Source organism: Caloenas nicobarica, chromosome 16, assembly GCF_036013445.1.
Source record: "Caloenas nicobarica isolate bCalNic1 chromosome 16, bCalNic1.hap1, whole genome shotgun sequence".
Taxonomy (NCBI): domain Eukaryota; kingdom Metazoa; phylum Chordata; class Aves; order Columbiformes; family Columbidae; genus Caloenas; species Caloenas nicobarica.
In genome coordinates, this window is record NC_088260.1 from 10,445,132 (window position 1) to 10,460,721 (window position 15,590).

General features: G+C 41.8%; 1 protein-coding gene across 1 annotated transcript in view; it reads left to right on the forward strand.

The window, feature by feature from the left end:
• The window catches only part of SPPL3 (signal peptide peptidase like 3), a 57,604-nt gene that overhangs the window by 40,241 nt on the left and 1,773 nt on the right, over nt 1-15,590 (forward strand). Inside the window, exons 3-10 of the mRNA XM_065646112.1 lie at nt 246-334; nt 2,618-2,737; nt 5,938-6,016; nt 6,765-6,877; nt 12,149-12,255; nt 13,196-13,359; nt 14,610-14,809; nt 15,385-15,494. Coding sequence (XP_065502184.1) covers nt 246-334; nt 2,618-2,737; nt 5,938-6,016; nt 6,765-6,877; nt 12,149-12,255; nt 13,196-13,359; nt 14,610-14,809; nt 15,385-15,494 — 982 coding nt within the window. The remainder of the gene's footprint in view (nt 1-245; nt 335-2,617; nt 2,738-5,937; nt 6,017-6,764; nt 6,878-12,148; nt 12,256-13,195; nt 13,360-14,609; nt 14,810-15,384; nt 15,495-15,590) is intronic.

The following is a 15,590-nucleotide window of genomic DNA, read 5'->3' on the forward strand; positions in this document are numbered from 1 at the left end:
TTCAAACACTATGGTAACCAGTCTCACTGTTAGAACCCGTGTGATTTGGTGCCTCATCCGTAACTATAAGTTTGTTTTGTTTTGTTTTTTAAAATTTTCCAGTGTGTATGGTGTTTTTTCTAACAACCAGCATTACAGGGCTTTTTCAGGGAGAGGGTGCCGTGGTAGAACAGCAATGAGACCATGCCTGAGGAGCCCAAAGAGGAGTTTAAACTCACCTGCTAAGTTTGCTTTGTTTCCTGCAGGTCTCTTAACATGGACTTTGAAAATCAGGACAAAGAGAAAGACAACAGCAGCGCAGCCGGGTCCTTCAATGGCAACAGCACCAATAACAGTAAGGGTTGTTTTTGCTCTTTATCTTGCCTTCATCTCTTCTGTGCGCTGCATCTTTGTTTGCTTCATCCATATGTTTCAGCTGCGTGGGTTGTAGGTTCACCTGGTACAACGGGGGTGTCTTCTCAGCACGTACCACCTCATCGTGCACTGTGGTGCTATCTAGTTCATGGCCATGGGCGCTAAATTTCAAACACCAACGTTAACATTTCAGTAATGCATAGGAATGGCATGCTGCACCATTTGTTAGATTTTACTGGAGAATGAAACTGCTTTACTTTTTTAAAAAACAACACACAGTTACAAGAAAGGGATATAATTTCTTTTTGTCTGGTGTTTATCACTGTGATATATTAGCCCATCTGTAGGCAAGGGGAGATCTCATGCTAACAGGGCCATAAGGATGATTCAGCTTTATCAATAGACGAATTAAAGTATAGAGTTCACATGGCTTTGGGCTACTCATTTATAATGGACAACAAAATACGTGTCTACACACAATCTATTCAGAGTGGGGATTAACATGTCAGCTCCTACGCGGTGACTGTCCCCTCTGTAATCTATAAATAGACTCCAGGCAGCTTGGCCATTTGAGATGCCCTGTTTTGCAGGTAAAAATATGTATGTGAACAGTTAGAATAGAACGTCTTGTACACAATGTGCTGTGAATTCACACTTGAGTTTAACTTATAGCAGTTTATTGGGTATGTTCTGAGAACAAGCTCTAGAATTAATTGTTTCAGCAAGTTTAGAAGGCAGGAGTGAGATATGTGAGCAGCCCTGTGCACAGAACCATGACTGCTAAAGTTGCTTTGTTTAAAGTAAGAAATATAGCTTAAAAATTATAAAATGAATAACATACATTATGTGTATGTGTCTTTTGCGGGGTTTTTCTGCCTTTTTAAAAATATAGACTCTTGGAATTTACATGGTTGTCAGAGCACTGCTTCTGTTGACAGCACAGAGCAAAGAGGTTGCTGTGCTTGGTGATTCAGCAGTCGAGGCTTTTGGCATCAGGGAAGTAAGAGAAAGTCTGGGGCTGGGGAATAAGGACATTAAGGGGATTAGCTGTCAAAATGATCAGAAATGAAATGAAGAACTTTGACATTTAATACTGCAGGCACTGGTTCCTGTGTGCCAAGGTGGTTTGTAGTATGTCATTTCTGCCTTTCTGTTTTGTTTTTTTCCCTTGGGACCTTGAAGGGCATGTGGATAAATTCTCTTAAAGCAGAAAGAACTAGATCTGAGTCACAGATTAGAACACAGGAATTTCTGTGTCTTTGCACTGTCCTCACTGAACTATCAATATTGTACTTTACCCTTTTGTACCAGACCTCAGTAGGCCAGGAATCCCAAGTGACTGAGTTCTTCATCTTTTTATTTTTAAAATTTATCCTGCTACTTACATAGCACGTGGGGATAGGTGGGCTCTTCAAAGCCTGATTTCTCGGTTTTCTTAGTAATTCTAAAAACTCGTGTTAAAATACAGTAAAAAATGCCCTGCCCATTATTAATATCTCCAGTAGTCGCACTGCATGGTTGAGGTGGGGGAAATCATATAAAATAGTTCAGTATTGCCGCTTCCAGCTATACAATGTGGGCATGAATTTTGGTTGGGTTTTAGCATAAAAGGTGATTATAGTACAACTGAACTGAGTTGGTAGTTTCATAAACCGGTAAATGACTTGAATGTTTCTTGAAAACTGCCCTTTGTTGTTAGGCTGGATGTTATCTGGTGATTGCAATCAGTGCTCAGGTTTAAGTCCATGGTGGCCCTCGCCCAAGTGGAATTTGAAGCTGCGGCACCATTTGCACGAGCTGAGTCGAAGTAACACTGACTGCAGCTCTGCTGTTGGTCGAGCTCTTCGCCTCCTGCTAAGAGATGAAATAAAACTTCTGTATGCTCTGTTCAACACATTTACATTGCTCAGTGTAAAACGAAGCAAATATATAATCACCGTATGATTCCTAATCCATAAATGACGTTATTTTTTTAAACTTGTTATTCATCCTATCTCTGGCACAAGAAAAAAACTGTACGTTTTCTTTCAGCTTTCAGTTCTTGGGTGCTGCAAAGCAGGGCTGTGGCTGCACAGTTCAGCTGCAGTGATTTTGCACGGGCTGCTGTGCTGGGTTACAATAGTGCCCGAGGGTCTCAGAGTAACCACCTGTTGCAGCAGCTCTGGAATGGAATACACTGTCAGTCCTCAGCCGTGTGGGTGAGGACGGGTGTGCCTGTGGCAAGAAACAGCCCGTGTTAAACGCCACTTTCTTTCTTCTGCAGGTATTCAAACCATTGATTCTACCCAGGCGTTGTTCCTGCCGATCGGAGCGTCTGTCTCTCTCCTTGTTATGTTCTTCTTCTTTGATTCAGTTCAAGTCGTCTTCACAATATGCACAGCAGGTGACTTAAGTTTTCTTCCCTTTATAAGAATTGGAATAGAACCAAAAGCATCAATACCATTAAACGTTGCTGATAAGAATTAAAAGGCATGTCATAGTACATTAAAAAAAAAAACTCATCAGGTTTCACAGTTGTATTTTCGTGTCTCTGTAGCTATTAATGAAGTGACAAGTATTATTTGAGAAGTATTTTCCACTTAGAGATTTGCTAAACCTACTGAACCATAAATTGCCAGAGTTCTGAAAGACACTGGATGTATTATTTTACGTAAAGTTCACTTGTTTATAAATCTGTGCTCAGAACCGTACGTGGTATTTCATAATTGAGGTACTTTATAGGACCATAGCATAACTCTGGAGATCCTATCCAGAGATTTCTTTTCCTAGTTTGGTTTTGTTTTTTGCTTTGATGCAGTTTTTCTATGTTTCAAGGGTACTTCTTGTTTCACTAGTATTTTGAGTAGTATTCTTCTGCACTGCTTGAATTTAGAACAAAAATGAAATGGTTGCCTGCAAATAAATTGCAATTCCTCTGACCCAGTTTATTATTATTTATGTTTTGTCATTTAAGTAAATACCAGCACTTTGATTTTTGGAAAATTTTGGCCTTTTGGTCTTTTTGCAGTTCTTCAAGAGACCAACTGCTGTTCAGGGTAGCAAGTTTCTTCCTACTGCTCCAAATTTGCAGCAACTTTAAAAAATCCTACTCCTCAGTCCACATACTGAGCTTGTGATGATTTTTAAACCCCTAAATACCTCTCATCCTCTCCTGTTTCATGTATATGAAGTGCAGGCTTTTTCCTCCTGAATGAACTGCTGAGCTGCATGTCCTCTCCAGCCTCTTCACCAGGGCTGATGTTGATGGGTGAAATCTAAATCTCTGCTCTTGACATGGGTCTTGAGACTCCTCTACTTCTGAAGGCACAGTCCTGTAGAGGTCTGTTGAATGCTGCTTTTATAACTTCGACCTGTGACACAGATGTTCTTTCTTTCTTAAAAATAAATTATCACTTCAGATAAATTCTACCATATGCTAGATATTATGGGAATATATATACACAGACATATACATAAGACATGATGAGGGAAGTTTTATGACAAAACACAAGTTTTGTCAGGCTTATTGGTCCATTTATTTCCAGAATGACCTTGACATTTGTAACTTTGTTTGCAGTTTGTAATTAGACAATATTGTCAGTTGGGGGTTGTTGCAGGTTTAAGCAGATTGAGTCTGTTTGCGTTAGTGCACTTGGATGTCTTTATTCTGGAACCTGGTTTTATGATGCTTTTGTGCTTTTCCTTGGTCTTGCGTCAGGGAGTGTCATTAAGCACAGGAACTTGGGTCCCTCTGTCCCCTGGAGCTCAAGTGGTACTATTTTACATCCTCATTTGGTCGATTTTAGAGGCTGATGTAGGGGGACTTCTAAATTTTAGCTGATGTCTGGTTTCTTAAACCCCTCTTAAATCTTCCTCCCACAAAGATTTGCCTTTCAGGGCAGAGTCAGGAGCAAGGGTATGTCCCGCAAACAGCCCAAGGCCAGGACAGCTGCCGAGCAGAGGGCAGAGCGCAAGATCTGGCGCGTTGCCTGCAGACGGGAGCTAAGCCAAGGGATTGCCAATCGAATAATAGGTGTTGAGGGAAGAGAAAACCTGTCGCTGCAACCCTGACAGTCAGGAACGAGATGAGAGTGGGCGGTCGTGGGCACCGTGTGTTGGTGTGATGACACGACATCCTTACCCTCTCTGATGAGGCCAGCTTTGGGGCGTTGGCGGCTGGGTACGCGGGACAGGCTGAGCAGCGCTGAGGGGAAGGTCTGGGTGAGGAAGGGTCTGTCCCGCGGTGGGAGGCGCAGCATCGGGGGCAGCCGGCGGGGGGGCCCGCGGGCCCCGCGGCAGCAGGGCCGGCGTTTTGCTGTGCAGCGCTGGCTGCCGAGTGCCTCTGCAAATGTTCCTAGAGCGTGCACACCTGCCACACTCTTCATTCTTTCCCTCTCCATTCTGCTTTTCATCCCCCTCTCTGAAATACTGATAGAACTGTGAGTTTCTGTGGTGCTGCTTGCATACAGACACTTGAAAAACTTTTCAAATGAATTGAACTTCTTCCTTTTTTTTTTAATCTTCCTCCCACAAGAAGGGGCAGAATTGAAGGCTGCAAAGATGTGGTTTGACCAAACCATTTTCTCTTCTCCAGTTGGCTTAAGCTGTGTACTAAAGGGAACATTTGATTGCTCCCCATCGTCTTCATTTGAGACGAGAAAGAAAAAAATCTCTTTTAAAAATGATCAACCACCACCCCATTTTTTTAAGGAATGAATAGAGGACAGCACAAAGATTTGCTTTGCAGCATGCAGAAAATGTCGAGTGACTTCTGTTTTCATTTCAGTCTGTTCTTGCTACAGCAGTTTTGGATGTGTGCTGCTGACATGTCTGTGTCTCCACACCCTCACTGTTCAGCCTTTTAAACAGTCCTTAGGACAAATTCAGTGTTAGTATTTTTTTTAAAAGTGGAAGGAAAAAATATTATAAATAGCAGCAGTTAGTAAATGCTTTTACAAATGCGTGGGTGGGCTAAGTATACTTCTTAAAAAAGAAAATGTTTATGGAACTAGTCTATTTAGATATTCATGTCTTTTTATCGTCCTGTTTACAGAAACTTAAAGCACTTTGTATTTTAACAGTTTTAAGTTGTCAGCTACTGGATATAACTTGTTTGAAATTGTACTGTGTTTCAGTAATGAATAAAGGGGTTTGAGTGAGATGGGGGAAAAAAGTCACTGAGTTAAAAAGTGGAAAAAACCCTTTGTTATGCTGACTTAGTCTGTGTCATATGTTGAAGAATTTTAAAAGAATATCACAACCAGTTTGTAGTAAGTTCTTTCAATTTTTTTGACTCCCAGAATATTTGCAAACTGTTTTTCTTGCTGACATGATCATGAATAGCTTTAAGACTTTTTAAAGGTCTGGGGACAGGGCTTTGCATTCCTTTGAGAGCTTTTATTTTGACTGAAGTTTGAAAGCTTACTAACAATAGCAGCTCTGCAGAAAACCTTGGAGTCTTTAGCTGCTCTTGCTTTAATGAAATACTGCAGCATATTATAGTAGGACATTGTTGCAAGAGTTTTTTCAAATTGGAGAAGCTTGTTTGTGTACTGCAGAAATTAGATCTGAATGTACTAATATTACCTTTTCTTCTTTTTCTAGTCCTTGCAACAATAGCTTTCGCTTTTCTTCTGCTCCCGATGTGCCAGTACTTAACGCGGCCTTGTTCACCTCAAAACAAGTAAGGACTTGAGAAATCTTTTGCCTCTCTTCTTGTATGTTGTATTTATTTATTTTAATGAGAATTCTTTAATGGAGTCTTTGGTTACAAGCATTAACCTCAGAGCTTCAGGGCTGATGTTTGTGCATATTTTTTGTTCCAACACCATGTTTCCACTTTGAAACTAGGAAGCACGATTTCTGTAAGTCACGCAGGCCTGTCAGCCTGGGAAACGTGGTGCCATTGCAGGGGACTGGATTTCCCAGCAGTGATTTTTAAGAAGTTGGGCTTATTTTGGCGGAGATTTCAGAGTTTGGAATTTGGTATTGGATTTCGATGTTTGTTAACGCTGGACTGTGGATTTTAATGCCGGCTGTTCCAAAGGCTGTAGTTACACTAATGAAAACCACAGTTGTTATGTCATGGTTCGAAATGAATTTTTTTTTTTTTTTAACCTTGTGACTGGGGTTTGTGTTGCAAAAAGCACTATCTTGGATGGTACTAGAAAATAGCATTCATGGTACCAATTTCAAGAGAGCTGCCAGGAGTTACAGGGCTTTTTCCGTCTCTTTAGTTCAGGCTTTACACACATTATTTGAATGTGAGGAAAGCTTTTATTTTGTTGCTGTTTTGGTACCTATTTGTGGCAGAGGAACTTCCCTTCAGTTGTTCTTGGCATATTTCATCAGCAGTCGAGCCTTGTTCCAACATCATCCAGCCTTTAAATGGAAACAAAGTCTTCTAGCTCATGTTTCCATGTTGTTCCTAGGATTTCCTTTGGCTGCTGCGGGCGTTTCACTGCTGCCGAGTTGCTCTCGTTTTCTCTGTCTGTGATGCTTGTCCTTATCTGGGTCCTAACTGGCCACTGGCTCCTCATGGATGGTAAGTATGTGAATTAAGGGATTTTACTGCTGGTTTGTGCCTGTTCTGACACATCAGTCACCTGGTGGTGATCGGTGAAATTTGCTAATATTCATGGCTTGCTGAGTTGTAATATTGTGTGGTCGACTCCCTGAGCAGCAACACGCCAGGGTGGTGTTTGGGACACCTGTTTTTCTGGTTTGTAAAAGCTTCCAAGGAAGTGCCGGAACACTCATGGGAGACGTTCTGCACCCATGTGGTGTAGGGTCAATCGCCAGTTGTAGTTAAAGATGTGTGGAGATAGTGGTTGTTTATGATCATAACTTGATCTTAACAATCTGGTTAATTTTTGCTGCACATCTTACTGGTTTTTAGTTCAGCTGGTCAAATAATTTGTTGTGAGACAGTTCACAGTAGCTGGTTGTCTTTGATCTCTTTGATGCTTGCCAGTTAGGATGGTGAGATGTGTGAAGCTGGCAGGCATCCATTTGGCTTGAAGGCGTGATTTATTTTTTTTTTTAATTTTTCATGCTGGTTGAACTGAATTCACAGCTTACTGTTCTGAAAAGCAGCTTTCCTCCTCCCCTCCTGCCTTCCAAATCTCTTGCGCTAGCTCTGGCACTCATTTAATCACATGGTAACTGATTCAGCTCACTAGAATGGCAGCGTGCTATTTTTTTGCCAGGCTATTTTTCTGCTGCCACAGTGAGATGAATTGGATTATTGTGCAGTCAGGTATGTGCTAAATTTGGCAAAAGGTAAGTGGCAGCATGATGGGATGTGAGAGGATGGAGTGGATACGATAGCACAGGGATAAAGAGGGAGCCAGGGGCAGGACCTCCGCTTCTCAGCAGTGTCAGGGAGCTAAATTGCCTTAGGACATGTCATGAAATGGCACCCTGAGGTGGTGATTGCTTGAGGAAAAATAGCTGGGACAGCATTACCTGCCGTTTAAATTGTTTGTTGCAATAGAAAACACACATCACATCAGCTTTCCAGCTCCTCCTAAATGAGATAGCAGCAGCAGAAAGTCCTTAGCACTGAAACCCCTCATGGCACCTCAATTCTTTCTATTGTATATAGGCACTGGGTTTCATTCATGCTTTTTGCTGCTGTAAAAGTTCCACCTGTTGCATGTTAGGGAATACCTTTTGAAGTACCCAGGTAATAAATGAAAAAAATGCAAATGTGTTTGTTTTGCATTAAGCAGAGTAGCTCACTATGGAATCGAGTGATTTTTGATCTGCAGTAGCTACAAAGCTAAATCAAGTGCCAAGTGTGAATTTTGGCAGAATCCAAAAAGACTTGTCTACACTGAGATATCAACAGATGCATTTATTTAAAAATAGCTTTTTTTTGTGAGCACTTCAGCCTGAAATAATGGGCTTTGAGGTAATTAATCTGCAGAGTACTGAACTGCTGGCACAGAGTGGTTTCTGGGTCTTATTTCTCTTGGTGGTTTTTTATGATTTACTGTATTGTATTGATACTGTCCAGCTTTGGAGTATTTTACGTGGTTTATATTAAGAGAGTTTGTACTATACAGGTAAGCTTTGCATCCCTTGTTCAAATCCAATTAAATCAATGTTTGTCAGTGACGTCGAGCAGGGAGCAGCATTTATTGGTCTTCGTCAGGGCAACAGGCTTTGCAGTTTTAGTCCTTACACTGCTACAAGTGGGATCACATCATCTCTGCCTTTACCCTTTGCACCTCTGTAGCTGAGTACTTGAGACCCCAATTAATCTTGTTTGGAGGGAAATGGGGGCGGTAAGTGCTGCTCGGTAATCTGTGCAAGTGGAGCACCTGCTTTGAGCCAGCGCTGCCGGCTCTGGGCGTGCGGCCATCGCGCTCCTGCTGCTCGCGCAGGGATGATCTTCTGTTTCGCTGTCGGCAGAAAGTAAAACAGATGTTGTGATGTGCTTCACATCGCCTGGGCCGGCAGCTGGGGGCAGAACTGGGGCAGGTGTTTATTCTTAACTGTACGCCTCGATTTTTGTGTGTGTGGTTTGTTGCTGGGCAGGTGATGCTTTCTTTATGAGAGTATTTCTGGTTTAGAGCTGAGTAAAAAGGAAGGGAAATCCTTCATGGTAATTTCCAGTCCTGACACAATCAAGGTATGGCAGATCCTGCTGGGACAGTCTTCATTGCTCAAATACTACAGTTCCCCCGTCTGCACAGTAGTTGTTTGAACCGTTTCTAAAGCCAGGGACATTTTACAGAATAGAATGAGCACATACTGTCTCCAGAGGGTTGTTCTGGCATGGGATGATCTACGTTTACAGGTCTCGAAATGTGTATTTCTCAGTGCATATTGTCTGATGACAGAATCATCAAGGATGGTCCCTGTCCCCTGGTAAGGCCTGGTTTAAAGCTTTCCTAAACACTGGGCACAGCTGGAGATGTGCAGTGGGAATGCCGGAGATGTCCGGGGTGTCTGTCCGTAGCCACAGAGTGAACTGCACCGGCACGGATACCGCGGGACCTGCTGCAGTCGGGCAGAGGCTAATTCACGACATGTGTTTCTGTTCCCACTCTTTAAAATACACTTTGAGAGCTTGATAGGAATGTGATTAGATCAGAACTTCAGTACCTGTTTCTTTCAAAGGTCAGCTGGTGGCCTGTGGGGGAAGTTGAAGCCTGTATAATGCGTTGTAAAGCAGCCACCGCACCACAGCATCTCGGTGGTTTCATCCGTTCTGGAGGCAGCAGCGCAGTAAAGCTGGAAAATACACTGTATCGGGAGACTAATCACATATGCAAGAATATTCTTAATCCTCAGAATGTCCTTATTCCTTGAGCAGTGCCCTTGCAGGGACTGTGAAGTTAATTTGTTCTGTTAATTGAAGGTTAACTCTGTCAGATTTTCCTACTCAGCCCCATGAACCCGCTGCCCAGCACTTCTAACACAGAGCCACAGTTTGCATGGGTATTTTAACTTTTTTACTATTTTTACTTTCTCTCTCTCTTTTTTTTTTAAAATGATTCAGGGTATATTTTAATGGAGATCTACCTTATATGGTTTGTTAACACCATCCGTGAGCCTGGATACAGATGAATTTGTTTCTCTCTGGACATTACCATTGAAAAAGGCAGCTGGTCCCCATTTAGGGGAGCCTGTCGGGGGTTTGCCGGCACTTTGGCCTGCATTACTCGGACTTGCTCTCAGGCATTCTTGCTTCCCTTCTGTTTTCTAAATTTACCAATATTTCTTAAAGCAGTTGCAAAACTGCATAATTATTAGCATGTGTATTTCACTGTTGTCTAAAGGACGTTTTTTCCATCTTCTTTTCTACGCCGTATTTGTGTAGTTTGATGAAAGTGTCTTGCACGTGTACCTGGCTTAGTTTCAGTGATAAACAGAGTGTGAAAAACAGATAAAACTTCACACTGGTTAAAATATTTCCACTTTTAGTTAATTATAACCTGGAAATCCTCTCCTAAAGATAGGCTTGCTTGAGCTATTATTAATATTGGCTTTAGAGAAACCTCTTTGATTTCAGGCAGACTATTCCTTGGTATTTGCTCTTCTGCCAGAGGAAGTCTGTAACTGAAGGCTCTATTGAATTACTGATTGCACTTCTTTTTCTCACTGCTTTGCTCTGTCAAATTCTTTAAGCCTCAATAATTTACTTACATTTTATAGCTAGTTACAGTTACACAGGAGGATTTACGGTACCTTTTTATCTGAGTAGAATCATAGAATCATTTAGGTTAGAGACCCTCAAGATCATCGAGTCCGACCATAACCGGACTCTGGCACTAACCCATGTCCCTGAGAACCTCATTTCTGCATCTGTCAAACCCCTCCAGGGATGGTGACTCACCTTGTCCCATTACTTCCTTAAAACTGGCAGCCCTGACACTTAGTGTTGTGCTAAGCTTGTCAGTTCTCAAAAGATAAGGTGGGTTTGGCAAAGTCATTCCTGGGAGGCAGCCCCTGGGCAGCCACGCTGGCAGGTGGTTGGTGCCACTTTTTTCTCTTGAGTCTGTATGGAAGTGTTTCCTTGGTGATTTGATGGAAGAACTCCACATCTTTCAGGTGAAAGGCAAGCGTAGGGTAGTTTTACAACTGCAGAATTATAGCGTGACAATTCAAAGGTTAACCTGTAAATTTTGGCCTGGTCAAGTTGTCGCGCTGGTAGGTGTATATCTAATGAATCCATTTTCCTTGCAGTTTCAGTTGGTCAAAATAGGATTATAACTTTTTACAAATTCTGTCTCCTGTTAAACAACTACATTTTCTTTACAAATGTCTACATACCTACGTGAAATCTGGTCCCAACAGCACTCTGTTATTCCTTGTAGATATACTGATATCATAGATGAAAGTCGATTTACTTTTAAAGTTTTTTAATTTTAATTATCTCTTTAGGGATTTGCCTGAAAACACTTGAAATACACTTGATTGTCAGCTGAGTATCTCTGGTACCTAAGGCTAGGCTTAAAGAAGCAGGAAAACACAAATGTGAAGACTGGGATTTTTTTTTTTAGGGTAACATCTTAGTTTTCTACCCTGACAAAATTCCCCTTGGAACAGAACTATCGTCTGAGCTGCGCCGTGTTGTTCAGCTTGTTGATCGGGCTGAAAACTCTCCCTTGGGAGAGGGGTTAGGTAAAGACTTGCCCATATGTTTTTTTCCGTTGGTGGACAGGCTTTCACATAGATTCTTCTTGTTGAGAAATCCCTGTGTATCTAAACGATAACATTTCATTGTCAGGGTTTGGGCAGTCTTACGCAGTCTTGCCCAAGCAGAAGATCGGTTTGAGTGGGTTTTTGTCATATCGTGTTCTAACATGTCACGTAACCATGCTATTTCTGAATTATGAGTCAAGGATTTTATTTATTTTATGCATTTACTAGAAAACCTCCTAATAGTGCAAAAGTAGAGGTTTATGTCTGGGGCACAAAGAGTTCGAAGTTGTCTTGTTGCTTCTGTTTTTAGCTGGAACACAAGTGTTTTACAGGGGAGAGTCTCTAGGACACAAGACACGGAAACATTTCTTTGTGGTGGGGAGTGGAAGCTGAGCGGAACGGGCAGTTGTGCCTGCAGAGGTGTTTCTGCTTCCTTGGGGACATGTTCACAGTTGGCTGCTGAATGTATTTTGACTTTTCTGAACTCTGGTAAGAGGAATTTCACTATCTAGGAATAGCAGGCAGTCATCTAGTGCACGCAGTGCTGCACAGGTGGAAACAGAGGCTTCTTTGGGATGATTTTGGGGGCAGGTATTGGCTTTGGGTTTTTTTTGTTTTGCTATTTTTAATGAACTAATTATGTGTTTGCATTTTGTAGCTCTGGCTATGGGCCTGTGTGTTGCAATGATAGCCTTTGTTCGGCTGCCCAGCCTGAAGGTTTCCTGCTTGCTACTCTCTGGGTTACTAATTTATGATGTCTTTTGGGTAAGTGTTCTGTTTGGTTTTGCTAAAACTGGTTTTATCCTTTGGATTTGTAATTGGCCTTGGGCCATTTTTACATGAAATGTACTAGTACGAAGTTGATGAAATCTGGCAAAGCCAGAAGATCAGCTTCATTGCTCCATTCTGAGACGTTAAAGTCTGCAGCAGGATGCAGCATGATTTCCTTGCTAATTGTTGGCAAAAGTGGAAACACGATTAGAATATTTCAACTTTGGCATATTATTTAAAAAAAGAAATCGGACCTCAAATTTTGAAAGGCTGGCTGAAGATCAGAACAAGCATTTCCAAGTAAACACAAAGCCTTACCCACACTTGCAGAGTCCGCATGCGCCAACCTCTTATTAGCAGTGAAAGCCATGGAACAGGAATGCAAACTGATTCGCAGCCAGTATGGCTGGCATTAAATCATACTACACTTTTACTAGAAACCTGACAGAATGTACGTTGTAACAGTGAAGGGAGTTTGGTTTACCTTTGCATAACACCGAGCGCCAAGCTGACAGCTCTGGCAGCCAGTTCCCCGTGTGATGAGCTGCAGCGCAGGGGCCGGTTTGAAACACGTGTCACATCGTTCTGTTCAGGAGTGAGCACCGTACCTACCTCTTCTCCGCTTTCCACCCTTCTCTTGTTTTCAGAATCCCGTTACCTGCCTTTGTAGTCCAGACAGATCCTTTGCCAAAGGTTCTCTATCTATTGATCAATATCTTGATATCAGAAAGTATACTCCAGTTATTTTTGAGGATAAACAGTGTTGAAAACTTTACCTGAATTTTTAAAATATATTTTGCCTTTTATCATCATATATACAATATGGAACATTTGGACAATATTCTTTCTTAAGTAAGCGAAGCAAAAATACTTGCAGCTTCTAGTTTCTATATTATTGCAGTTTGTAATTTCTGATGATTTCCCTGCTCCGTAGGTCTTTTTTTCTGCCTACATCTTTAACAGCAATGTTATGGTGAAAGTGGCCACACAACCTGCTGATAATCCCCTTGACGTTTTATCCCGGAAACTCCACCTGGGACCAAATGTGGGTAGAGATGTTCCCCGTCTGTCGCTGCCTGGTAAACTTGTATTTCCAAGGTAAAATCAGCAGTTCTTTTACAGTAGTATATACAAGAAAAAATTTCCCTTCCTGTACTTATAGTAGCACTAATTCTGTTGGAAAATATCAGCTTAGTTCCCTGTTTAGTCACAGCCTCTTCATGATAAAAAGGCTTATAATGAGTAGTGAGGATGGGACACTTTGCATTTGCTGACTCGACTCATAGGATGCAGAAATGATCCTAATTAGGTTAAAAGGTGGCTTGTTCAGAACAGGGTACGCTTTTTGCCATCTGTGTGAGTTCTGCAGTTTAACAACTGCTGTCGTAGGATTTAAGACCTAATGCTTACAAGCAGAAGACCTGAGGTTTATTGTAACCTCAGAATAGTCTTGATTGCTGCATGATCGCAAGTGATTGGGAAGGGCATTAGAAATGGATCTAAGCAGGGGCGCTTACCGGGTCGTGCTGTGCTGGAGGGAGGCGATTCCACAGCTCCCGGTGCAGGCGGTCCTTGGTGTCTCGGGTTCAGAACCAGAGGGGTGTGAGCAGTTAGGCTGTACGTTATGATGACTTGTTTGTTCTTGTTTCTTTAGATGTTGGGATGCTGAAATTGCAGACATTAGGCATTGATTGGCTACAATGATCAAAGCAAAATAGTTTATTTAGTCAACTTTGTGATAACTTAATTTGGCTTTATTTTAATGAGAAAGATCTTGGATTTAAGATAACAGGCAATTTTATTTCTTAATCTGCTTAGCAATTTGCTCTTTTCTGGGAGACTGGTGAGACTGTAGTTTTCAATGTGTTTTGTCTGCATGAGACCAAAGATCTGAGAAGTCCATAAATTGAGTTGTTGCCTTGTATTAGAGGTGATCTATGTACATGGGAATGAAGGTGCAGTGTCTATACATGTCCAACAATTTGATAAAATGGTCAGCTTGTACCTCCCATCAAGGCTTAGAAGAGAGAAGACTGAAATACTGCGTTGATGGATCTGTTTCACTGAGTGAGTTAAGAGCAAAAGCAGCTTAAACAGTACTGGTAGAAATAAGCTGGTTTGGAGCAAGATGGCATTACTGTCAAAATGGGTATGTTTAAAACTGAGCTGAGGTGGTGGTGAAATCACTGAGGAAAAAATCTTCAGTATCCAGCATTTAGCTTCTACTGTGTAAAGGTTTGCTACTAGAAAGAAGGGATGTGCAAAATGAAGCTCAGAACCAAAGCGGAGGAGTCTAGAGCTGGTCACCTTTTGTCCCGGGCATGAACCCAATTTCAGTTGTTCTCCAGTTCCACAGGCAGCCACTTCTCCATGCTGGGGATCGGAGATATTGTGATGCCAGGTCTTCTGCTCTGCTTTGTCCTGCGTTACGATAACTACAAAAAACAAGCAAACAGTGATTCCTGTGGTGCCCCAGGACCAGGGAACATCTCTGGACGTATGCAGAAGGTTTCTTACTTTCACTGCACACTTATTGGATATTTTGTAGGTGAGTAATTAGTTTAATATGGATAGCCGCTTAGTGGGCAGAAGGGAGATTATTGTATTAGGTTTAAAAGATGATGAAAGTAAGTGTAAAGAGGCTTTGAGAGAATGTTTTGTTGATGCTCTTTTTTAAATCCTCCTCTCCTTGGGTTTCATTGGCACGGTCTAGGGAGAAAAACCCTTCCAGAGTCGTCTTTTTAAGATTTCTTTTGTTGTATTTTGAGGATGAAAGATTTTCAGTGTATTTTTGTTAGCAACTTTTTATACTTTGCTTTATTAGCACAGAAGGTGTCATAGCTCATACCTGGGTTGTGGGAAAAATACCGGAGTTTCTAGATCGATTATGCTGTGCAAGAGTACACCTGATGATTCATCTAGAGAATTCCTCTACTTTTGGTATTCTACTATTTTTTCACTCCTTTGTTTGGTTTAAATCTATTCAGGAAAAGTGAAGTGCAGATAAGTAACTTTTCCACAGCCTTTCTCTTAAAATGGTAGGGAAGGGAGCCACGTGTGGATGAAATGATTAGAACATCCATATGTAACCTAAAGATAACTACAGTCACTTTTTTTTTACAGGTCTATTAACTGCAACAGTAGCTTCTCGTATTCACCGGGCAGCCCAGCCTGCCCTACTCTATTTGGTACCATTTACTTTATTGCCGCTCCTCACCATGGCCTATTTAAAGGTAAGACGGGATGATCCATTCACGTCTGGAAGGCGGGTTGGGTGTTCTTGCTCTGAGCACCAGTTCTCCTGAGGATGATGCGTGTCCTTACTGCTC